Source organism: Myxocyprinus asiaticus, chromosome 2, assembly GCF_019703515.2.
Source record: "Myxocyprinus asiaticus isolate MX2 ecotype Aquarium Trade chromosome 2, UBuf_Myxa_2, whole genome shotgun sequence".
Taxonomy (NCBI): Eukaryota; Metazoa; Chordata; class Actinopteri; order Cypriniformes; family Catostomidae; genus Myxocyprinus; species Myxocyprinus asiaticus.
This window is the reverse complement of record NC_059345.1, coordinates 66,414,478-66,440,935: the sequence shown is the minus strand read 5'-3', so window position 1 is coordinate 66,440,935 and position 26,458 is coordinate 66,414,478. Positions and strand designations below refer to the sequence as shown.

Sequence of the window (26,458 nt, the reverse complement as noted above, 5' to 3'; positions counted from 1 at the left end):
AGCTAAATGAATATATTAATTTATTTTCCCTTGAAAGACGATTTGTTTATTCAGGTGACATATTTTTCAACACATGTACCTGTAAAAAATAAAATAAGAATAATAATGGTAATTAATATATATATATATATATATATATATATATATATATATATATATATATATATATATATACTGAGGCCTTTGAAGTGTAAAGATACTTACCCTGCTCTGTTGCCTGTTTCAGTGGCTGAGGGAGTTGTGTCCAGGACAGTTTGACATCAGAGAGCCCTCTGGATGCCAGAACAGACTGGAGCTGAAATAAATATACAACTGTTTACTTGTTTACATGGTTTCTTTTAAAAGTTATTGCAAATTATATGTTCTAAGTGCTTTCTGGAATAGTAACAGACTCTAGCAACCACTGGACGATCACTATGATTTGTTTGTCTGTTGATACGATAACTTTTAAATTTTGACTTGTGTGTTGTGGGTTAGTTTTATGGTCTGAGGCATTTTGATGTGATGCAGTAAGACTTCATTACAAAAGATCCAGATCCTCCATGTAAAGATTATTTTATCTTGTTTTATAGTTATGTAGATGGATAGGTCTATATTATAAAATCTCTGTATTTTGGTCTGAGGTTAATTGTAAATTATACCTTCTTATTTATCGACATTCTGTAAGTGAGGTGTTTCAATGCAATGTTGCTTTATAGTTTTTACAATTTTCATTGTAATGAAAGTCAGCTAATGAATGGGCAAGCACAACAGTATTAAGCAGAACATGGTAGATAAGGGGCATCATGTGGAGCTATTTTAGCAAATGCTTTTTGTCAACTTGAGAGACTTAACCCTCCTATGTTGTTCTGTTTTTTTTTTTGTTTGTTTTTTTTTTACTGAAATAAATGTTTCTCATTTAATAAAAATGGTTTCCTTTATCTGAGCAGTACAAGACTTGGTGACTCTCCCTCCATTTGCCATCTGAACATAAAAAATAAAATAAAAAATGGGCTTGATTCGATAAGTCTAAGTGGTCATAAAAAACCCCCGACACTTTTGATATTCATGGTCAAAATTGACCGATCATTGAAAATGAATGGGAAAGACCAAAAAACAGAGCACGTGTTTTTTTGATCTGTCAAATATAATCAATAAATCAGCCACAGTGAAAAAAAAAAAAAAAAAAACAGACAGAAATTACTGGGTGAGACTCTAAAACATCCTCAGTGCAAAACATACATGCCCACTCACACATAAACACACTTACACACACACAAAAATAAACTGGTGAGACTATAACACATACTATAACACCTTTTTATTTCTTTTACATTTGTCAAAAAATGATAACACAGTGCTGGGTGTATTACTTGTGAACAAACAAATTACATGACAAAAAATGCAATCAGTAATGTAATCTTATTTATTACATTTTGGGGGTATTATAATCCAATTACTTTTGGATTATGTTTGGATTACTTTCAACCAAATTATGTTTTATTTTATGTCACATGCATTTGAGTAGGATATTCGAAAGAGGAAGAAAATGTATTCCATTCTTTGAACTAAGGGCAGTACCCTTAGAGATGGCATCCACTAGATCCTTTGAAGCAGTGTGTGAGCTGCACACAATTGATGAGTTAGTAAAAAAAAAAAAAAAATATATATATATATATATATATATATATATATATATATATATATATATATATAATATGTATATATATAAACATATGTAGTTCACTTTAAGTGCATAAAACAATACAATCATTACATGAACAAACAGTAATGAACCTGGAATCAACAGCAATGACATTGCTAAGTCAAAGCTAACAGCTCAAAACTCTGACACCCTTACTTTTAACCCTTACTACTTAGTATTAGTCCATCACCAATTCCTTATCTGAGGTGCATATCTTACTGTTGTAATGTAAACAGAGCACACGCTCAAAATGTTCATCTGTGAGACTATTGCGCTTCGGCATAATAATATCATGGTATTGACATGGGCGTGTCCAGATGTGGGGCATGGGGTGGAGCTGTAAAGTGGAAATTTGCCCATTTAGTTTTTTTGTTTTTATTTTAGTACCTGGTTGATAAGGGTACAAGGTCAGTAATGTTTATTTTATGTTTATATTTTGTATATTGTATGGCTTTACAGGTTGTTTAGATCAGTGTTACTATCAGAAATAATTGGTAATTATTTCTTTAGTTATTAATTAATATTTAAATTAATTAATTGAATCTAACTCATTAAAATCTCATATGGGGCTCCAGTAAATGTAGTGCACTATGTTTAGGAGTGGGTTTGGTTATTAGCAATAATTAATAATGATCAAAGATAATTATTAATTATTAAAATCAATAGAACATTGATGAGAATCAATGTTAGCTTTTTTAATCCTTTAAATCAACAATTATCAAAGATAATCACTAATCATTAACATCGATGAAACATTAAAATTAAAATTAACACTAGCTTATTGATCATTCAAATTCAACAATCATCAAAGATAATTATCAATGATCAAAAATCAACAGAATATTAATAAGGATTAACATTGACGGGGCACCACCCTGGAATCAGGGACTAATAACCAGATAGTATAACAGTCTCAATATTAGATTGTTTTCTTAGGAAAATCGACATCCGAAGAATATAGATTTTCAGAAAAAAACAATGAATGAAGGTTTGAATCCGAGCACTGACATCCCATCAGCATGACACAGGCGTATGCAAAACAAACCAAAACACTTCTCTTTGTAATATAAACAAAGTTTATTTATGCAGTAATATCAATTAATAATTAATACAATGCAGTCAATAAACTTCCGACTTACAACTACAAACTAAACAGTGATATGATTAGATATGGAAATCAAAGAAATCCTATAACACATAAGGGTGTGTGTGTGAGAGTGTGTGTGTGTGTGTGTGTGTGTGTGTGTAAGGAGGGACGCGCACAAAATGGCAGACGTGACTCTCGTGGAGAGTATGTCACGCGAGACTTCCGGCCAGGGAATATGACCGCAAATGTGGGCAGAGGGAAACCAGTCAATGGAAGCTTAGGGACAAAGCTGAACTTTATCATGAAGCTATCTACTAGCCAAAAATGTGTGCCAGAATGTTTGTGAGGGGTCACGCGTGTGTGTGTGTGTGTGGTTAGTACGAGAGAGAGAGAGAGAGAGAGAGAGAGAATTAAGTGACGGCCCTAAAGCCGATTTCACGATCGTGGGAGAGAAAGCAGCTGTTAGTTTATCACTCAGAGACGCAGTGGACGGCTCGTAAACATTCCCACGTTCTTTGATTCTTTAATGGATAAACTCAGTTTGCCGGTCTCACCCGCAATGGCGAAAATGCACAAAAGTCCAATGTGGTTGGACCACAATACAGCAAATCAAATTCGTCATAATTAATACCCTGAGTATTAATAATGAGCGGACATGGCGGTCTGTAAACTGTACAAGCAAAAACCTTGAAACACAAGAATAACACACTACAATATTCTATCTCTGCCCAGACGTAAACCTCTAACTTGAATCACATGAGGATGCAGAATGTGTGTTCATCCGTCCTTTAACTCCGACTCGGTTCCTCAAGGCTTGAGTGATGACGGGAGGCCGTTTCCTCACTCTGTCGGCGGGCAGTACAGCTGCTGATTCTCGGCGGGCTGGCGGAGAAATCAGAAACGTTGACTTGATTGAAGATGGAAGAGAAATCTTTAATCTCTTCACTTCTGCAGGCAAACGGATGACGATGCGGATTGCTCGGCGGTCTCCTTCAGATCCGTTAGAGTGTTCGGTTGAACACAGAGTAATCTCAACTCGTCCAGCGAGATGGAGATTGTATGGCCACAGTTTCAATTCGGACGTTACTTCCTTGTGCCACGAGACTGCACCTGAGAGCAGCGATGAGCTGCGTCTACCCACGGCGAGCAAAGATGCTGGAAGCAAATCCCGGAAGCATTACAGAGGTATTTCTACTCCTGATGATGTCATGGTTGAGGTGCGTTCTGTCATGTGCCTCATCCAATAGGAGTTGAGAGTTCGATCCTTTAGTGAGCAAGGCTTCATGGGATTTGTAGTCTGTTTTGGACTCCCTTTGTTTGATTTTGGCGCGATTTTTATCAGTAAGATTTACGACTTGGTATGTGGGGGCCTGAGTTAGGTTTTTACGACTGTGTTAGGCCTGCCTTTGTCTTCTATCTGAATACATGAGGCCCAACAATATCTTTGTCTTCATGTCAGTTAATTTGGTTTATTGTCAGTTTTATGTTGTTTATGCTTAGATGTTGGTTTAAATGTGTGATTTTGTTGTAAAATAGCCAATTGTATTGTCCCATTTATTTGTTTAAATCCATTTCCACTGCAAAATCCCATACTATTTTATTTGCTTGTTTTTAGCTCTTATGGTGTGTTGTGGAGTCAAAATATGTGAAAAGAATAAAAGGAAGACAATCACAAACATCAATGGAAGATAGCAAATTTGTTTTATTCAACCGGGCTACTACACCACTGTTGGTTTAAATCAGAGCAGAAAGCAGTGTCAGGAAACTACTTTTATTCCAGTGGACTCAGGGGAAACACTCTGTACAGTCATCCGAAATTAAATATGTCTTGAACGAGCACGGTTGATCGTGCTGCATTTCACATGATCGCGAGACCGTGACACTGAAATGCACCCATGAATTGGGCTTGAGGAAATCAGGTGAGGGACCATTTGACTATAAACAATGGATACATTCACTGCAAACACTGTACAATGTGACAAAAAAGCACTGTGATCATCTGTCCCATTAGATATCTGCACGGAAATGTTTTTTCCTTCCTGCTCCCGCAAGATTCTATCCCGCACCTGAACTCTCCCACTGAATTTTACTCCATGTTCACCCACTCTCTGCCACTCTCTGGATTTTGTTTCCGACCGCTCCCATTCCCTCAACCCCGCATTTGTTTTCCTCATAGGGCGAAAGCCACACAAATAGACAACAAGTGTGCACATGTAAAAACGTTTTATTGACGTTATTGCAATTATCAGATGCCCTGTTGACTACCTGCCTGCCCTAAATATTGTATAATTTGATGCACATGCTGTGTGCACATTTATTTTACCTGGTAATTTATTCATTTTTTATTTATTTTTTTGCATTCATTAATTAATCAAATAAAAAAAATAAAAAAAATCTACACTGGAATTTTCAGCATATTTTCTGACCGCCTGCTCCCGTCCACATCTCAAGGAATCACCATCTGCTCCCGCCCTCAACTCGGAAATGTAATCCCACACCACAAGAAACACCCTGCAGGAGTTCCGCGAGAATGCAACTCTATGTCCCGTCACCAGTGCTTGAAGTGTACAGGCCAGTAATCTCTTCTATCCCAACTAAAAAAAACTGTAATGCTGTAAACTCCTGCATATTTAATCACCTTATTCTAGCCAAGAACCGTTCATACATTTAGATATGAAATATCTGGCTATTTTCCCACGTGATGTTTTGGGGAGTGTATAACATTGATATGTGCATTATAGGTATTGTGTTTTAACATGCGGGGATATCTCGTTTACTTAAAATTATCTGCCTCAAACAAAGTTTTTAAAAATCTTTAAAAGATACAGTGCCACATTGCCACGAACTTTGTAAACTTTGGCAGGTTCTTTATCATAATCATGAGTTGGAGGTAAAATTAAATTAAGACACCTATCCATTTTTTTTTTTTTTTTTTTTTTTTTTATTAGCAGAAAGTTTCAAGGGACAGTAAATACATAAAAAATGATACTGAAAAAATACAAGATATAAAAAGAAATGCTATTTGGAGTCTTTTGTGTTTTGCAGTATTAACATTTAATAACAGTTAATCCATTATTTAGCTAAGTAACATTTGACTATTAAAACTACAGCCGGTGCTAACCAGACATCACTTCAGTCTTTTATAATGGACCTCAGAGGATGAACTGATGCTAACTTCAACTGTAAGACATGGGATACTTCATATGCCACTGCCTGAACCTTGGACTTAGGATAGACCTCACCAAACCTCACTGAAATGACCTGCCGGTTGAACTGCGATGCACCTCATTGATCTCTGCCTGCATCACCTTTGATTGATGGACTACACTCTTGAAATAGAATACATAGACTATCATTTAATTGCCAACAAAAGCCTTCATCAGCCAACTAACAAAGGACAGTTGCATCTATGTGAACTTCTGCAGTTAATCCAGGATGAATTTAAAAGACATTAGTCATTAATCTTACAGTTCATACAAAATCTTTTTTTTTTAAACACTGGACCTTAACACTTTCTTAGTTTACTCATTTTAAACCATGACTTGCACTGCATATAAATAACGTCATGGTTACTGGTGTAACCTCCGTTCCCTGATGGAGGGAACGAGACGTTGGTGTCAATGTAGTGACACTAGGGGTCACTCTTGGGAGCCCGAGACACCTCTGGTCTTTGAGAAAAGGCCAATGAAAATTGGCGAGTGGTATTTGCATGCCACTCCCCCGGACATACAGGTATAAAAGGAGCTGGTATGCAACCACTCATTCAGGTTTTATGCTGAGGAGCCGATTTCAGTGGGTAGTTCAGCATTGTGGCAGAAGGGACACAATGTCTCGTTCCCTCCATCAGGGAATGGAGGTTACACCAGTAACCATGACGTTCCCTATCTGTCACTCACTTGACGTTGGTGTCGATGTAGTGACACTAGGGGTCCCTATACGAAATGCCACAAGGCTGAAATGTGTTACGCGAACTGGTGGTGTGTGGTGGGCAGACTTGCTGTGTGCCTCGTAGCCAGCACACCAGGTTGACACGTAACCTCCCCCAACATAGTTATGAGTGTCAAACGGCCCTTTTTGGGGACAAGTCGACTACCCAAAGATAGAGACAGGCTTAACCCAGTCGTGGCCTCTTTTCCCCCTCTCTTTTTCCACTCCCTAAAAAAGAAGGGGGATTATCCGACTGGGCCTAGTCGGGGGGTGTCCCTCCCAAGGGGAAGACACCGCGGAGACCACACCTCACCCAAAGAGAGGGGGGGATATTTAAGTGGAAAAATACGTCACATGGTCTTTCCAACCATGTGGACAGCCTTCAAGGTAGATCCTGCCCAATGGGGGAGGAGTTACTACAAACATGGAGACTGGGGCAGAGGGGCTCTGCCCAAGGTAGACGCAGTTTTCCAGCAGAGAAACGAACTAGTGGAAGATATAGATCACATGGGGTTAGCCTTACAGGGAACCGCCACATGCGGAGCACCTACCCCAGAACAGGGCTCTTAATTAGCGCGTGTACTGGGCCGGCAGCGAGTCTCTCCGAAAACTCGACTGCCACAGGGCTTGGAGGAAGTCAACCAGGGAACAAAGTTTGTGAAAACTACTGGGAATTAATGGTGCATGTCTTCAGCTCCAAGGGAGGTGGAAGGCGCTATGTGCAAACGATACACCCGGCCAGCTATCCCGGGCTTATCTGCTTGTGTTGCGTGCCACTACCTGGGAGGAAACCGGTTCCAACCGGAGGTTGTAGAACCTTGCACAAGTGTTGGGTGTTGCCCAGCCCGCTGCTCTGCAAATGTCTGTTAGAGAGGCACCCCTGGCCAGGGCCCAGGGAGCCGTTACACCCCTGGTAGAATGGGCTGGTAGCCCTACTGGGGGCGGCATGTCCTAGGCAACATATGCCATAGTTATGGCGTCAATGAGCCAGTGGGCGATCCTATGCTTAGAGACAGCGCTTCCTTTCCGCTGTGCACCAAAGCAGACAAAGAGCTGCTCAGAGATTCTAAAGCTCTGCGTGCGATCCAAATAGATGCGTAAAGCGCGCACCGGACAGCGACGACAGGGCTGGGTCTGCCTCCTCCTGGGGCAGCACTTGCAGGTTCACCACCTAGTCCCTAAAGGGGTGGTGGGAACCTTGGGCACATAGTCCGGTCAGGGTCTCAGGATCACGTGAGAGTAACCTGGACTGAACTCCAGGCACGTTTCGCTGACAGAGAATGCTTGCAGGTCACCTACCCTCTTGATGGAAGTGAGCGCAGTCAGGAGGGCAGTCTTCAAGGAGAGTGCCTTAAGCTCGGCTGACTGCAAAGGCTCAAAGTGGGCTCTCTGTAGACCCTGAAGAACTACAGAGGTCCGATGAGGGAACGAGGCGTGGTCTGGAGGGATTCAGCCTCCTGGCACCTCTTAGGAACCTGATGATCAGGTCGTGCTTCCCTAAGGACTTACCGTCGACTGCGTCATGGTGTGCTGCTATGGCAGCAACGTACACCTTCAAGGTGGAAGGGGACAGCCTCTCTTCCAACCTCTCTTGCAGGAAGGAAAGCACTGATCCGACTGCGCATCTCTGGGGGTCTTCCCTACGGGAAGAACACCACTTAGGGAACAGACGCCACTTCAAGGCATACAGGCGCCTCGTAGAGGGGGCCCTAGCCTGAGTGATCGTGTCTACCACCGCAGGTGGGAGACAGCTTAGGTCTTCCGCGTCCCGTCCAGGGGCCAGACATGGAGATTCCAGAGGTCTGGGCGTGGGTGCCAGATGGTGCCCCTTCCCTGAGAAAGAAGGTCCTTCCTCAGGGGAATTCACCAGGGGTGAGCTGTCGCAAGGAGCATGAGGTCTGAGCACCATGTCTGGGCGGGCCAGTAGGGTGCTACCAGGACGACCTGCTCCTCATCCTCCCTGACCTTGCAAAGGGTCTGTGCAAGCAGGCTCACTGGAGGAAATGCATATTTGCGCATGCCAGGGGGCCAGCTGTGTGCCAGCGCATCTATGCCGAGGGGGGCCTCGGTCAGGGCGTACAAGAGCGAGCAGTGGGGAGGATTCTTGGGAGGCGAACAGGTGCACCTGTGCCTGTCAAATCGACTCCAAATCAGCTGGACCACCTGAAGGTGGAGTCTCCACTCTCCCCTGAGGGTAACCTGTTGTGACAGCGCGTCCGCTGTAGTGTTGAGGTTGCCCGGGATGTGAGTGGCTTGCAGCGACTTGAAGTGCTGCTGACTCCAGAGGAGGAGACGGCAGGCGAGTTGTGACATACAATGAGAGTGCAAACCACCTTGGCGGTTGACACATGCTACCGTTGTCGTGTTGTCTGTTTGAACTAACACATGCTTGCCCTGGATCAACGGCCGAAACCTCCGCAGGGCAAGCAGAATTGCCAACAACTCGAGGCAGTTGATGTGCCAATGCAGTCACGGACCCATCCAGAGGCCGGTGGCTGCGTGTCCATTGCAAACAGTGCCCCAGCCCGTTTTGGAGGCGTCTGTCATGACCACGACGTGCCTGGGGACCAGTTCTAGAGGAACACCTGCCTGTAGAAATGAGGGGTCGGTCCAAGGGCTGAAAAGACGGTGACAGACCGACGTAATGGCCATGCGGTGTGTCCCGTGGTGCCATGGCCGTCTCGGGACTCGAGTCTGGAGCCAGTGCTGAAGCGGCCTCATATGCATCAACCCGAGCGGGGTGGCCACCGCCGAGGATGCCATATGCCCCAGGAGCCTCTGAAAAAGTTTCAGTGGAACTGCTGTTCCCTGTTTGAACGCCTTCAAACAGGCCAGCACCGACTGGGCACGCTCGTTCGTAAGGCGTGCCGTCAAGGAGACTGAGTTCAACTCCAAACCGAGAAAAGAGATGCTCTGAACCGGGAGGAGCTTGCTCTTTTCCCAGTTGACCCAAAGCCCTAGTCGGCTGAGGTGTGAGAGCACCAGGTCCCTGTGTGTGCACAACACGTCTCGAGAGTGAGCTAGGATTAGCCAGTCGTCGAGATAGTTGAGAACGCGAATGCCCACCTCCCTAAATGGGCAAGGGCAGCCTTTGCGACCTTCATAAAGACGTGAGGAGACAGGGACAGGCCAAAAGGGAGGACTTTGACCTGATACGCCTGACCCTCGAACGTGAACCGCAGGAAGGGTCTGTGTCGAGGAAGGATCAAGGCGTGGAAGTACGCATCCTTCAGGTCTACCGCCGCGAACCAATCTTGATGCCGGACGCTCGCCAGAATGCGTTTTTGCGTCAGCATCTTGAATGGGAGTCTGTGTAAAGCCTAGTTCAGAGCTCACAGGTCCAAGATCTAGAAAAACTAGAGAGTATATTTTCTGAAAGAGCATTTTTCCCCTCTAAAAGAGTATAAATTTCTCTAAAAGAGCACACACACGGAACGTCTTTTTAAAGACGTGTCTTTTTAAAGATGCTTTTCCGACTGTGTGTTATTCCACCCAGGGGCGTTCTCTGCAGTGCACCAGTGCAGAAGAGGGAGAAGCCGCTGAAATGTGCCGTCAGATCCAGCAGAGGTGAATGAACAGTAGTATTCAGCTCAGTGAGCATGACCGTTCGGCTCCGAAGAGAAAATCTGAATGAGTGGTTGCATACCAGCTCCTTTTATACCCGTATGTCCGGGGGAGTGGCATGCAAATACCACTCGCCAATTTTCACTGGCCTTTTATCAAAGACCAGAGGTGTCTCGGGCTCCCAAGAGTGACCCCTAGTGTCACTACATCGACACCAACATCGAGTGAGTGACAGATAGGGAACTAATATTGCCATTATACAGTATTCATGCTGGTTAGCCAGAGGGGAACTTGCCTCCACAGTGAGTCTGGTTTCTCCCAAGGTTATTTTTCTCCATTAACCAACATCTTATGGAGTTTTGTGTTCCTTGCCACAGTCGCCTTTGGCTTGCTCACAGGGGTTATAAATACAATTATTATTTAATTATTTTCTATACACAATTTGCAATCATATTTAATCAAACTACACAATGATGACTAAGACTTTATAAATATATATATATACACTATATTGCCAAAAGTATTCGCTCACCCATCCAAATAATTGAATTCAGGTGTTCCAATCACTTCCATGGTCACAGGTGTATAAAATGAAGCACCTAGGCATGCAGACTGCTTCTACAAACATTTGTGAAAGAATGGGCCACTCTCAGGAGCTCAGTGAATTCCAGCGTGGTACTGTGATAGGATGCCACCTGTGCAACAAGTCCAGTCGTGAAATTTCCTCGCTACTAAATATTCCACAGTCAACTGTCAGTGGTATTATAACAAAGTGGAAGGGATTGGGAATGACAGCAACTCAGCTACAAAGTGGTAGGCCACGTAAAATGACAGAGCGGGGTCAGCGGATGCTGAGGCTTTCTGCAGAGTCAATCGCTACAGACCTCCAAAGTTCATGTGGCCTTCAGATTAGCTCAAGAACAGTGCGTAGAGAGCTTCATGGAATGGGTTTCCATGGCCGAGCAGCTGCATCCAAGCCATACATCACCAAGTGCAATGCAAAGCGTCGGATGCAGTGGTGTAAAGCACGCCGCCACTGGACTCTAGAGCAGTGGAGACGCGTTCTCTGGAGTGACGAATCACGCTTCTCCATCTGGCAATCTGATGGACGAGTATGGGTTTGGCGGTTGCCAGGAGAATGGTACTTGTCTGACTGCATTGTGCCAACTGTGAAGTTTGGTGGAGGGGGGATTATGGTGTGGGGTTGTTTTTCAGGAGCTGGGCTTGGCCCCTTAGTTCCAGTGAAAGGAACTCTGAATGCTTCAGCATACCAAGAGATTTTGGACAATTCCATGCTCCCAACTTTGTGGGAACAGTTTGGGGATGGCCCCTTCCTGTTCCAACATGACTGCGCACCAGTGCACAAAGCAAGGTCCATAAAGACATGGATGAGCGAGTTTGGTGTGGAAGAACTTGACTGGCCTGCACAGAGTCCTGACCTCAACCCGATAGAGCACCTTTGGGATGAATTAGAGCGAAGACTGCGAGCCAGGCCTTCTCATCCAACATCAGTGTCTGACCTCACAAATGCGCTTCTGGAAGAATGGTCAAAAATTCCCATAAACACACTCCTAAACCTTGTGGAAAGCCTTCCTAGAAGAGTTGAAGCTGTTATAGCTGCAAAGGGTGGGCCGACGTCATATTAAACCCTATGGATTAAGAATGGGATGTCACTTAAATTCATATGCATCTAAAGGCAGATGAGCGAATACGTTTGGCAATATAGTGTATATATTTAAAACAGTTAAATGTTTTGTTAATACATGATTTCCTGTAAAGATGCTTTGAAACGATGTGTGTTGTGAAAAGCGCTATACAAATAAAAATTACTTGACTTGACTTGACTAAAACGTTCTGCAAATGTACATATCTTATTAGGGGCCAAGCACCGAAGGTGCGTAGGCACCTATTGTGTTTGTTAGTGTTCTTTTTATTATTATTATTATGTTTATGGTTCTAGAGACAAAATTCTTTTTTCTCCTGATTCCTGAGCTCATGCGGAGTCGAAAGCATACCATGGTTTCAATTTCCACACGACTAGATTTTCCACCATTTTGAATTTTCAGAAAAACATACTTTTTCAAACTCATCCAAGGACGTAATTCTGATTTGCATGAAAATTGACGTAAGTCATCTGGAGACACTCAGGACAAAAAGTTATTTAAAGAATTTTGATAGACCAAACCGTTTTTGAATGCCGCTTCAACAAATTCAACAAGAACGTGCAAAATTGAATTTGAGGCTGTATCTCCACAACGCTTTGACGGATTGTGACAAAACTTGGTTTGTGTCATAGCCATCATGCCCTGAGGTGACCTGCAGCGTTCCGTCTTAGTGCCCTCTACGGGTCAGGAGATATATAAAAAACGGCTATTTTTGCTTATAACTGAACGGTTTGTTCTAAAATCACGAAAATGGACTCTTTAGATTCTGTGGGGCATACCATGTTGAATTTTGCCTGTGTCAGCCATTTTGGGTGTCAGCCATTTAGAATTTTGTTGTAAAATGCTGTATTTTACAAATGCATTGGTGTATCGTTACAAAACTCGGTATGTGTCATCGGCAGGATGCCCTGAAGGTGCTCAACACATTTTAGGAAAATATAACAAAATCTATAAAAATGCTAATAACTTCTGATAATTTTAGCCTGTAGTTATGACTCTGGTCTTGATAGATTCCTTGGGTCAAGCCAAGTTTAACGATATTAATTTGTCATGGTCGGCCAAACTTCCTTTCGGCCATTATTAATTTAATTGAAAACCTACTTTTTCAAACTCCTAGACGGTTGGTCAGATTTCACCAAATTTGGCTCAGATCCTATTTAGACCATGCCGACAAAAAGTAGTTCAAAGATTTATGAAAGACTAAACCGTTCTCGAATAACTGGTGAAGAAATTTGACGACGAGCACTCCAAATCAATTGTTAGCCTATAACTCCGCAACGATTTAGCGTATTCAGACCAATCTTGGTGTGTGTTATGACAACCATGACCTGAGGGTACTTGAGCAGTTTTGGCACAGTGCCACCAACTGTTTACGAGATGCAAAAAAAATAAATGTATATTTTTACTTATAACTTATGAACGGTTTGTCCTAAAATCAAGAATCTGGATTCTTTAGATTCTGTGGGGCATACCGTGTCGAATGATACCAGTTTTGCCTATATTGGCCATTTCGGGTGTTGACTATTTTAATTTTGTTGTAAAATACTGTATTTTACAAACGCTTTGGCATATTGTTACAAAACTCTGTCTGTGTCATCGGCACAATGCCCTGAATGTGCTCAACAAGTTTCAGGACAGCACTAGTTTGTGGTCAAAAAATATAATGAAACATAAAAATACTTATAACTTTTGATAATTTTAGCCTATGGGTATGACACTGGTCTTGATAGATTCCTTGGGTCAAGCCAAGTTTATTGATACCACATTTGTCATGGTCGGCCAAACTTCCTGAAAACCTACTTTTTTTAACTCCTCCCACAGCGATAATCAAATTTTCACCAAATTTTGCTCAGATCATCTTCAGACCATGCTAATCAAAAGTTTGGTGAGCTTGAAGTCTAAATTGAATGTAACAACACCAAAAAAAAAAAAAAAAACACATACCACCAAATAATACCAAAAAACACTTCTTTCTTATTGTCATTTTCACTCATTCCACTAAATTTACTCAAATTAAAAAAATTAATCTATAGCATCACCTCTGTAGCATCGCCATAATTCACTCTTACTCACAAACTTGCATGTTGATTCAGTCTGCTAAATCATTCAACTAAATGAATGGAATCACTCAGGACTGTGTTAACCAAAAGCATTGTTAGCCCAAGTTGCCCTTAAAGACTGTTGTTGCCTATGGTACCTATGATCAACTTACAGTAATGATGCTTTTGGGAAACACAGCCCAGAACAGTTAATAAATGAACATCTGACTCAAATAACAAATGTTCAGTATACTATCCCCTTAACTGGCACTCCCCTTTTTTTAGAATTTACCAGAAAATTACATTTTCAACTTTACTATTGAATGCTTGGGACTAGAGACCTAATTTTGGTAAAGTAAAATAAATCATAAAATGCCAAATTTCTGAGAATTATTGTAGATGCAGTACCAAATGTGGCCACAAGATGATATCAAAGCTCCATTGTTCCAAGTGTGACATACTCAGATTTAAATGCCTGGGTCTACAGACCTGTTTATGGACTCTTTTTAAAGAAGACACTTGGGAGATTATTGTGCAAGTGAAGTTATTTAAAAATAAATAAATAAATAAATAAATAAAAAGTTATAGAAGTTTAAGTTTATTGAAATGAAAATGTAATGCACTTTAACTTTTCTTTTATTAAAGTGGCCACAGAATGAAATCAGAACTCCATTAGTGCAAGAGTGAAAAGTAAATTCAGAAATTTTTTGAAAAAATCATTTCGGAAACACCACTCAAACCACATGAGGACACACTATTTTATTGCTAAACATTATATACAATTCATTACAGATTATAATTATTATAATTATATTTATAATGCATGGTTACAGTGAAAATATTGTTAGCAGTGGAGCCAGTAATTCTTCACATTTCTAACAAATATATAATATTTTTCTGCCATAAATTATATAATAGTTTTTTTACACCACTATATAAAATAATAAATGATCCAAAGAGCCCATTCATTCACACTGATCAGTGCCTGTGCATTTAGCTTTAGCCCTATAGCTGCAAGGGATGGGCATTGTTGGTCATTTTATCTACACGAGTACTCGAGGGGCAATGACATGTACATAAATGTATGTATAATAACATGTCTGACAAACATCTTTGGCTGCTGAATTGCATCTTGTTGTTCCAGTGTATTATCTATTCATTTTTATAGGCTGTTATAAAATAATCTGTTACAAAATGTACAAAAATTGCATAATCAAAATATAATGCAACATATTTTGTCATTATGTGAAGGTTCGCTGTCCAAATCAATGACAGAATGTGCACAACCCGGGTCTGTCTGTTCTTCCTTCGGGTTTCCGAAGTAATCTTAGTAAGCGCGCACCAGTTTTATTTGTGACTGTCTGAACCGTCTATTTTCAAATCACTTTCAGTTTTGAAGATGCTGCATTCAGTTCCGTTTAGCTGCGCTCTGTCTAGCTGTTTGAAACACTCGCCTGCTGTATATGCGTTGAGTCCACTGCCACATGCACCTGGTTTGTGTGTGTGTGTGTGTGTGTGTGTGTGTGTGTGTGTGTGTCCAAGTGTTCGCTCCTGTGGTTTTGATTTGGTTTTGATTTACAGCTCCACCTGAGAATTACAGAGAGACTCGTGGGTGGGCTCAAATAACGCGGACGTTTCACCAGAATAGCGGAGACCTCAAGACCTCGATGCTGATTGATGAAATAAGTTTTATAATCAATATTTTATTGATAATAGACATTTTAATTTATGTGATAACGCAAGCAAAGGATGATCAGTCGTTTTTTTTCTAAATTTTCACTGTTTTGGATAAAATGGTCAAGTCTACTTTCAATCGTGGACATTTACCATGGATTGTATGCTTGAATTTCCTGCCATCATCCGATCGGATCAAAACCAGAAGATATAAAAGATAAGTAATACCACTCAAATGTTGCCTGTTTTAAAATCTGCTCTTTCAGTATTTTAATGCATTTCTGTAATAATGTCATTCAGATCGCAAAACAGTGGGTATATTTCGAAGCTAGAGACTTGTAACTTTCAAGCAATATAAGGTTTGTCAAGATTAAAGTCGAATATGAAGGTAATATAGTCAAATAAACATTCAGTTGAAGTCAGAAGTTTACATACTTTTTCACAATTCCTGACATTTATCCTTTGAAAAATTCCCTGTCTCTGGTACGCCCTGACCGAGGCCCCCCTCGGCATAGACGCGCTGGCACACAGCTGGCCCCCTGGCATGCGCAAATATGCGTTTCCCCCAGTGAGCCTGCTTGCACAGACCCTGTGCAAGGTCAGGGAGGACGAGGAGCAGGTCATTCTGGTAGCACCCTACTGGCCCGCCCAGACGTGGTGCTCGGACCTCATGCTCCTCGCGACAGCTCCCCCCTGGCGAATTCCCCTGAGGAAGGACCTTTTTTCTCAGGGACGGGGCACTATCTGGCACCCGTGCCCAGACCTCTGGAATTTTCCAAGCTGTTTAAAGGCACAGTTAACTTAGTGTATGTAAACTTCTGACCCACTGGAATTGTGATATAGTCAATTAAAAGTGAAACAATATGTCTGTAAATAATTGCTGGAAATATTACTTGTGTCATTCAAAAAGTAGATGTCCTAAACGACTTGCCAAAACTATAGTTTGCTAATATGAAATCTGTGGAGTGAGTTTTAATGACTTCAGCCTAAGTGTATGTAAACTTCTGACTTCAACTATAAAAAACACTAAAAAAGCATACATGGGACGATGCCAGTTAACGGGCTAAAGTAGCTCTTCAGTATACTTACTGTCTGATTGTTTATATGACAACTAAAGAAGAAAACATTTGCAACATTTTGCAAGGAATTTCTTTCATTTTAATTTATAGTATTTAAATGTTTTATCAATTTTATTTTGAAATGAAAAAAGAGTTCACATCTATCTGAGTGTGTATTTTGATAAATAACTGATATACGATAAGATGTATCATGCTGCATCAAGACTTATTTTATAATCAAATCAAATCAAAATCAAATCACTTTTATTGTCACACAACCACATACACAAGTGCAATAGTGTGTGAAATTCTTGGGTGCAGTTCTGAGCAACATAGCAGTCGTGAAATTGATGAGACATATACCAATTTACAATAAACGTCAGATTAACACAACACAATTAAAGTCTAATATACACATAATTACACACAACACAATATTCAAATAATAACATACACTGTACAGTATACAATACACACAATACAATAAAAAAGTATATATAGTATATATAGAATGTACAGTAGGTTGTATTGTACTGTATTGACATTCAGGCTGTCGGTTGATAGTAAGTTGTTAAGAGAGAATCTAATATAATAATATATAATTTATGACAGTCCGGTGTGAGATATAAGAGTAAGAGTAATAAAGTGCAGTGCTGATGTATTTTAATCATGGGAGATCAAGAGTTCAAAAGTCTGATTGCTTGGGGGAAGAAGCTATCATGAAATCGGCTGGTGCGGGTCATGATGCTGCGATACTGCCTGCCTGATGGTAGCAGTGAGAACAGCCCATGGCTTGGGTGGCTGGAGTCTCTGATGATCCTCCGAGCTTTTTTCACACACCGCCAGGTATATATGTCCTGGAGGGAGGGAAGCTCACCTCCAATGATGTGTCTGGCAGTTCGCACAACCCTTTGCAGTGCTTTGCGGTTGTGGGTGGTGCTATTGCCGCACCAGGCAGAGATGCAGCCAGTCAGGACGCTCTCTACAGTGCAGGTGAAGAACCATGTGAGGATGTGGCGGTTCATCCCAAACTTCCTCAGCCGTCTCAGGAAGAAGAGGCACTGATGAGCCTTCTTCACAACGGCTTCAGTGTGGATGGACCATGTGAGTTCCTCAGTGATGTGGACACCCAGGAACTTGAAGCTGCTGACTCTCTCCACTGGTGCTCCATTGATGGTGATGGGACTGTGTTCTGTATTTTCTTCAGCTCCTTTGTCTTACTGACGTTGAGGGAGAGGTTGGGCTCCTGACGCCAGTGTGTCAGAGTGTGCACCTCCTCTCTGTAGGCTGTTTCATCATTGTCAGTGATCAGACCTACCACCGTCGTGTCATCAGCAAACTTAATGATGGCATTGGAGCTATGTGTTGCCACACAGTCATGTGTGTACAGAGAATACAAGAGTGGGCTGAGAACACAGCCCTGCGGGGCTCCAGTGTTGAGGGTCAGTGATGAGGAGATGTTGCTGCCTATTCTAACCACCTGGCGTCTGCTTGACAGGAAGTCCAGGATCCAGCTGACAGCGAGCTGTTTAAGCCCAGAGCCCAGAGTTTCTCATCAAGCTTGGAGGGCACTATTGTGTTGAATGCTGAGCTGTAGTCTACAAACAGCATTCTCACATAAATGTTCTTTTTTTCCAGGTGGGAGAGAGCAGTGTGTATTGTAGATGCAATGGCATCATCAGTGGAGCGGTTGTTGCGGTAAGCAAACTGCAATGGGTCAAGTGAGAGAGGCAGCACAGAGCAGATGTAATCTCTGATTAGTCTCTCAAAGCATTTGCTGATGATGGGGGTCAGAGCAACAGGACGCCAGTCATTTAAGCAAGTGATTTTGGATTGCTTTGGAACAGGCACAATGGTGGATGTTTTGAAGCATGTGGGGACTACAGACAATGAGAGGGAAAGATTGAAAATGTCCGTAAAAACACCAGCCAGTTGGTTCGAGCACGCTCTGATGACGCGGCCCGAGCATAAAAAGTATGTAGCTCATCCGGTAGAGAGGCAGCGGTGTTCATGGCAGAGTTTTTATTCCCTTTAAAGTCCGTGATGATATTAATTCCCTGCCACATGCTTCTAGAGTTGGTGGTGTTATACTGTCCTTCAATCTTGTTCCTGTACTGGCGTTTTGCTGTTCTGATTTTTTTGGAGGGCATAACTGGCTTGTTTAAGCTCCTCCGTGTTCCCGGAATTAAAAGCGGAGGTCCGCACATTAAGTGCCACGCGAACATCGCTATTAATCCATGGCTTCTGGTTCAGATAGATCCGTATTGTTTTGGTCGGAACGACGTCCTCTACGCACTTTCTGATGAAACACGTTACGCTATCGGCGTAAAGCTCGATGTCATCATCAGAGGCGGACCGGAACATCTCCCAGTCCCTGTGATCAAAACAGTCTTGTAGCATAGAGTCTGATTGGTCTGACCAGCACTGAATCGTTCTGAGGGTGGGTGCTTCCTGTTTCAGTTTCTGCCTGTAAGCGGGCAGAAGCAGAATGGAAGAGTGGTCCGATTTACCAAATGGTGGGCGGGGGAGGGATTTGTAGCCATTCCGGAAGGGAGAGTAGCAATGGTCCAAAACCCGGTCCCCTCGTGTGTTAAAACTAATGTGTTGATGGTATTTTGGTGCGACTTATTTGAAACTGGCTTTGTTAAAGTCCCCGGTCACAATGAACGTGGCCTCAGGGTGCGCGGTTTTCTGTTTGCTTATAATCCCGTACGGTTCCTTGAGTGCCCGGTCTGTGTCGGCTTGTGGCGGGATGTACACAGCAGTGATAATGACCGCTGTGAATTCCCTCGGTAGCCAGAATGGTCGACACAGAAGCATGAGAAATTCCAGATCAGGAGAGCAGAAAGACTTGATAGAATGTATGTTCTACCTAACAAAATGATGTAAAAATGCTGATACCTTTTGATAATTGTAGTCTGATGTCACTGATAGTCTCTTTGGCTGATGCCAAGAACAATGTATATTACATTACAAGTGATTCTGTTCATTGCTTTTTGAGCAGTTTGCCTAAAATCTTCACAAAAATGTAATTTTCAAATATTTTTGCCATTCCTGTGCTTGGCCCCGATAATTGCTGCTTGCAGATATATTTATTGTCATTATTATTAATATCAGGGGTGTTGAGATACACTTCATGGCACCATTGAATGAGTCTGTGCCCCACATAGGCCAGCCTAATCAAAAACGTCTGGACACCCCACTGGATATTGATATGAAAATGATCAATAAATTATTAACAGTCTACTGCCGTTGCCTTGTTAATATGTAATAATGTAATCTATAAATTGGTAACTGTAGTCCAATTACGAGTTTTTTAATTTAAACCGATTACAAATACTTGATTTTTGCAATCGGATTACTTAATCCAGATTATATGTAATCCATTACTACCCAACACTGATAAAACGCTCATAATGCAGAACACACACGCACACACACATGCACATGCAGAACCAGGGCATCAATAAGTGGAGCTGTACAGCCATCTTTTGGTCATTGTTGGCATTACAAGTCATCTGTTGTTTTCCAGCAATCTGACACACGTTTTCAAAATACATTTTTACTCTGATTCTTCTGTTTTATACTCTAATTAAATTTAGCAGTTTATTTCTGTTTCTTGATGTTCATTGTATTGACATTATTATGTATTTAGTTTGAGTTATTAAATTTGTATATTTGAAATAAATTATTGGTAGAAAAATGCTTATTCTGTGTCTTTGTAATGCCATGGTCAGGTTTGATTGCAATTATAATGACATAAACTGCAAAAACTGACACTTCAAATCAATTTAAAATGCTAAACTTTGACAAATAATAGTTTGATAGTGTCTAAATTTATATCCAAATGCATATCTTGCTACAATTTAGAAATGTACATGTAAATAAGCAAAATAGCATAAAATCCCAAAGGAAATGCATAATTGTATTGTTCTTACATCAGAGAAGAAGAAATTGTATCATTATCATCATAAAAAAGGGTTATACATCTGACCCTTCCGGTCAAAAATGAATGCAAATACGAAAGGGAGGTGCCCTTTTTCAATACCATAGGAGGGTTAAAGTGGAGATTTGTGAACTCAGATTTGTCTAACCAAAACAGCTAAAAACAAAACAAAAAAAACAAAAAAAACGATATAACTACAACAAAACTAAAATATTTCTTAATTAAAATTCTCCAATCTATTACCTGATTAAGAACTGTGTTTCTCACTGATGGGTTAGTTGTATCGGCACTGGAGTGAAACTTCATCCTAACAAAGGTTTTTCCTGTAAAATCTAGAAAAACAAATTAACACATAATTCAAGTCAAACAAACACAGAAAAAAAAGAGGAGGGCTTGTTTTGTTAACATACATTGAGAAGAACAAATGTCACCTTTAAAATGCACAAACAAAATGCCAATGAGCCAAACTCCTCTGGAAGGACTGTGGGAATCAGATATCAAAACAAATTCAAGCCAAGTATGAAAACAGCCAAAGCCTGCATTTCAGTAAACAAATCTAAATGATGGTAGAATACTTTTGGCTATACTAAGCTGTAACTGGGGATGTTTATTATAATACTAATTAAGAGCTTTAGGAGGTCTTATAGGGTTACAAAGAGCAAAGATTCAACTAATGATCTCTATATATCACAATTTTGAAAGACAAATGCTGCACTAACATGAGACAACAAACAACATGTGCATATACAGGGAATCATTAAACAACACACTACACAGAAAATACAGTCCCAGTATTTATCTCACAAAAGTTCTGTATCACATGTGTCTGGGCACCATTAAGTCACTGATGGCTCTACTATTAAAGGTCAAAGGTCAACTCTGAGTAGACCATCCTTATCCAAGATATAAAGACTTTTTTTTCTTCTTCTTCTTCTTTTATTTTTTTTAGAATTTAATTCTTCATACTCATTGACTGAGAAATATGAATTTAGATTTGGGCTTCTGAACACTTATGGTAACAGCTGAATTCATTTGACTGTCTAATTTACATTCCTCATCTATTGTCATCACATTTAGCATTGATGACTTTAGTGATCTTTACTAGGCTGCTGCAGTGAGCGCCTCTGAGGAAGAATTAATAGTTTGCCAAACTTTGCAAGGTTTGTGGCATCAAATCATTGCAAGATATTCAGAATTTTGTTGGAGGCAATTACTAGTATAAATAAATAAATATATATATAAAAAAGGAAATATTTTGGCACAAATGGATATTTTGCTTTGAATTTGTACCTCTTTTGCATGAAAATGCCTGTCCTTTAATGTTATAAATACATAAATAAACATGGGTTGAATGCTTTACATGTCATTCAGAGAGCCCCTTTCTTTTTAAGTGTGTGGTTCTTTGCCACAGTAAGCTGTAATGTGTGCCAGACTTTATGCCAATACTCAAACGTCTGCCTATAAGCGAGTCAACGAATTACCTGTTTTATACACCTCTGCTTCACACAGACTGAGAATCTTAGAATTTCCAGGAATGAACACATTCACAAATCTTCCCTCCATACCACCACAGGAGACAGAAAAGGACTCACCCGCTGTAATATTATATAACACAGCACATCTACAAAAGAAAAAGATTGTACATATTTCATGTTAATGTGCATTTTGAGAGGTGTTTCTCTGTTTTGATGTTTGTTTGATTTTTTCAACTTTCCTTAGACCACCAGCCACTGAATACATCTTGCATCAATAATTTTACCTGGGATTGTTGTTGCCATTGTTCTCCAGAGAGTTTCCTATAAGAATTTCTGCTCCGTCGAGTCGTTCTGGACAGCAGTCTCCTCTGTTAGTGATGATCACTCGGCTAATATAGTAAGAATCCAGAAGATCCAGCCTCCACCATGGGTCATTAAAATCAACCGCTGTATGGCTACAGGACTTAAATTTATCACCATCTATGGCATTTGCAGCAACCAGGTGTCCATATGTGGATGACTGCACAGCCTGTCCTCTTAATGCCAAATTCTCTAGAAAGGTTTATGAAAAAAAAATCAATCAGGATTTATCCATATGCACATCGAGGCTCTACTAATATTAATATTATTCTTATATAATTTACAATTAACACTCAACAAAATTTCTTTCAGCAGATCTTAACAGATATTATGGAGCCTTATGGAAAAATAAATAAATAAATAAATAAATAAATAAATGTGGTTCGTACATTGTACACAGAAAGACGAACCACTATTAAAACAAAAGATGTGGTGCTTTAACCATGAAATAAGAAATACACATCCCCCAACAACCCTTCTCCATATAGTTTGTTCTGCAGTATAGAAAGTTTGATGGTAGTGTTTACATACCTTGTGGATGGGGTGGGCTGCTTTGTATGGAACAGACGGCTGTTCCTAAAGTAGGCAAATGACAAATGATAAACAGACATCAGTGAACATCACAAAAAGACCAGGGATAGTTCTAAGGGCCATATCTTAGTAAGTAGGCCAATGAGGTCATTATTTTATGATTTTCACATTTGGGTGACTTGTTTGTTATGTGTTTGATAAGCTACCATTTTATGCAAATTATTAATCAAGTTTTCTGTTGGTTAAAACATGTGTATTTTTTATGTTTCATGAATAGTTTCATATTTATTCATGTATTTATTTATTTATTTGCAGCTTTTAAATAGCCCTGTGGTTCTCAGCTGGATTTACTTCATGACCTAGATTTTATTTTGAATGTTAATATGGCAACCCAACACTGTACCAAATGTATTTATTGTATGAAAACTACCTTAGCATACACCGAAAAAAAAAAAAAAAAAAAAAAAAAGGAAAGCTTGACAGTGGAGCCAAGCTTCAATACACTTTTTGTTATCAGACCATTTGGATGAAGATTTCTTTGACTAAATTAACATAGTCATTGTTAACTCACCTAAAAGTACCAACAGACATCTGGGCATCCACATCTCACTTCTCACTAAGTCACTGCCAGACACACAGATGCTTCTGCATGACATATGAGACAAATGACTTACGTATTTTCTCTGATTCAGCACTGTAACATAAATTATGCAAGTTACGTTACACTATGTATTCCAGAAAGACAGAACATACCTTCTTTTTTTATTTTTTTTATTTTTTTTTAAAGATGACTCTTTTATTTATTGTATCCTGTTTTCTCTCTCACGCTCTTCACTTCATCTCCTTCTCCACTGTTCTCTGTTCTCTTCCCGTGACCAAATGGAAATATCTGGCCCATCCCGTCAATCTCATATCATTATATGCAAAAAGCCCTTAGAAACTCATTTGTAAATCAAAAAAGTGCCAAGAAGTTAAAAGAACACATGCAATAATTTAATTAACACTCAATTACTGCAAAAACACTGTAAAAAACAAACAAAGAAACAATAAACCTCCTTTTTTAGGTTCAAATGTATTGTTAAATACTACGGTAACAAGAGCAGGCCACATTATGATTTTATGCTCATCAAGAGTAGCCCTTTCAGTAGCGATGAATACATGTGTACATTTACATTTAGTCATTTAGCAGATGCTTTTATCCAAAGTGACTTACAAATGAGGAACATAGCAAGCAAAGAGACACAAATGTCACTCACAAAAACACAAAACACCGTCAGCGTAAAACATGTGACGCTAAAACAATAAACAATAACTAAACTACATAAAATATAACAGAACATCCAATGTACATGACCAATTATATATATATATATATGAAGAAACAATAATTTAGCATAAAAAATATATGATATGGGACAAGCAGGGACTTTTGGGAACGGCCGGTTATCGTTTTTTAACCAACATTTAACACATAGCTTTTCGTAAAAGTACAAGTATTCTCTTGATAGACATACTATACATTTTTACCATTAATTATATGATAAAATCATATTTGTTACATCTAAAAAACATTTTTATACACTTACTGACCACTTAATTAGGTACATCTGTACACCTACTTATTAATGTGATTATCTATTCAACCAATTGTCTGGCAACAATATTTCTGTAACTGCTAATCTCCTGGGATTTTCACACACAACAGTCTCTAGAATTTACTCTGAATGGTGCTAAAAACAAAAGTAAGGGTGTCAGAGTTTTGAGCTGTTAGCTTTGACTTAGCAATGTCATTGCTGTTGATTCCAGGTTCAGTACTGTTTGTTCATGTAATGTTTGTATTGTTTTATGCACTTAAAGTGAACTAGATATGTTTATATATATATATATATATATATATATATATATATATATATATATATATATATATATTTCTTACTAACTCACCAATTGTGTGCAGCTCACACATTGAACTTAATTGTTTCAAAGGATCTAGTGGATGCCATCTCTAAGGTACACAATAGTTCAACTGCAATATGGAACAAAGCCCATCACTCTACTGTTGTTGCTGATGCAATGGAGTCCACTGCATGAAACTTGACACAATTATTGCTTGTTGTGTAACTCAGTGGAACTGTGCTGTTTAAAAATATTCTGCTCTTTTAAAATATACTTGCTGTTCAAAAGATAATATCTTGCACCTCAGCTTTGGAATAGGCGATGGACTATCAGTAAGCAATAAAGGTTCAAAGTGTTTCAGTGTTTTTAGATGAAACCTTTGACCTAGGCAACGTCATTGCTGTTGATTTTATAGTCATTATTTTCGTTCATTTTATGATCATTTTATGTTGATTATATTGTCATTAATGTTCATAATTCTGCTATTGTTTTATGCACTTAAAATGAACTTGATGTCTCAGTGTTTTGAATTATAAACTTTGGCCATGCACTGTCATTCCTGTTAGATTTATTATTAGGTTTTTTAAATTCATGTAATGTTTAATGCACTTTTTAAAAATGTCATAAGGAGCTCTTTTTGTGAGGCTCTTTTTGTTTGTAATAAAGAATGGAATACATTTTCTTCCTCTTTGTACTTTTTTGTTAAAATGATTATCCTACTCAAATGCATGTGACATTAAATAAAATATAATTAGGTTAAAAGTAATCAAAACTTAATCCAAAAGTTAAAAAAAAAAAAAAAAAAAGTGTTTGATTACAAGTAGTCTGCCCAGCACTATATATAAATATATATATAGGACTAATTCTCTCTTTTTATTGTTTACTCTATTTCAGTAAACAACCAGAAACAGCTTTGAGAGTTGTTGTGTTTCTTCTCAAACTACCAACACCCTGGTGTATGTGAATGAGTGAATGAATGGATGAATGTGTGCAACATCTGGCTTGCCAGCCAGAAGTATTCAGCCACTTAGTCACTTATCTTGGTGAGGTGGACCTAGAGACTGGCATGGAGATGCAACAGCTACTGGAGGAAGAAAGCAGTGAACTTCATCGTGACTAGCTAATATTTACATTTATTTACATTTATTCATTTAGCAGACGCTTTTATCCAAAGCGACCTAAAAAATGAGGAATGGACATCTGTTGGACCTGGAGCTTGTAGGCAGTGACACTTTCCATTTAACAAACAGAGCAATCTACTCTTCTAAACTCTTCCCAATCTACATCTGGACCTCTAAAACAGTCATTGAACAAACTCACCGCCATACAAACAGGCCGATTTGTGGGAGCAACACCTCCTTTATTCTCTCTCTTGTTCAACTGAAAATATACCCCCAACCGAATCACAAACTGGTACAGGATTCCTCCCCAGAGTTTTATGACTCGCAAACATGATCCCAAGACAGAGAGACATAGCAGAACTCGCCCCCACTCAGGACTGAGACCTCCTTTGTCTCTTTCATTCAGTCAGAACAAATGCACACTTAAAAATA

At 39.9% G+C, this 26,458-nt stretch overlaps 1 protein-coding gene across 1 annotated transcript; it reads right to left on the bottom strand.

The window, feature by feature from the left end:
- On the bottom strand, window positions 1–23,870 carry LOC127456300 (fucolectin-4-like). The gene is made up of 8 exons (XM_051724722.1): window positions 23,763–23,870; window positions 23,581–23,654; window positions 23,010–23,054; window positions 22,403–22,670; window positions 22,236–22,264; window positions 20,887–20,975; window positions 205–295; window positions 1–79 (listed from the first exon to the last, which is right to left on the bottom strand). Exons 2-8 carry the CDS (start codon window positions 23,612–23,614, stop codon window positions 51–53), a joined length of 585 nt encoding a protein of 194 aa, XP_051580682.1. The 5' UTR covers window positions 23,615–23,654; window positions 23,763–23,870; the 3' UTR covers window positions 1–50.
- Window positions 23,871–26,458: the final 2,588 nt, after the last annotated feature.

Bases quoted from the DNA above. Each gene is read 5' to 3' on its own strand.
- LOC127456300 (XM_051724722.1), bottom strand. From the start codon at position 23,614: ATGTGGATGCCCAGATGTCTGTTGGTACTTTTAG. The intron at 22,265-22,402 runs GTAAAATTATTG...TTTCTTTTGTAG, and splicing joins AATGGCAACAACAATCCCAG to ATGTGCTGTGTTATATAATA. The intron at 296-20,886 runs GTAATAGATTGG...TATTTATTTCAG, and splicing joins GAAACACAGTTCTTAATCAG to CTCCAGTCTGTTCTGGCATC.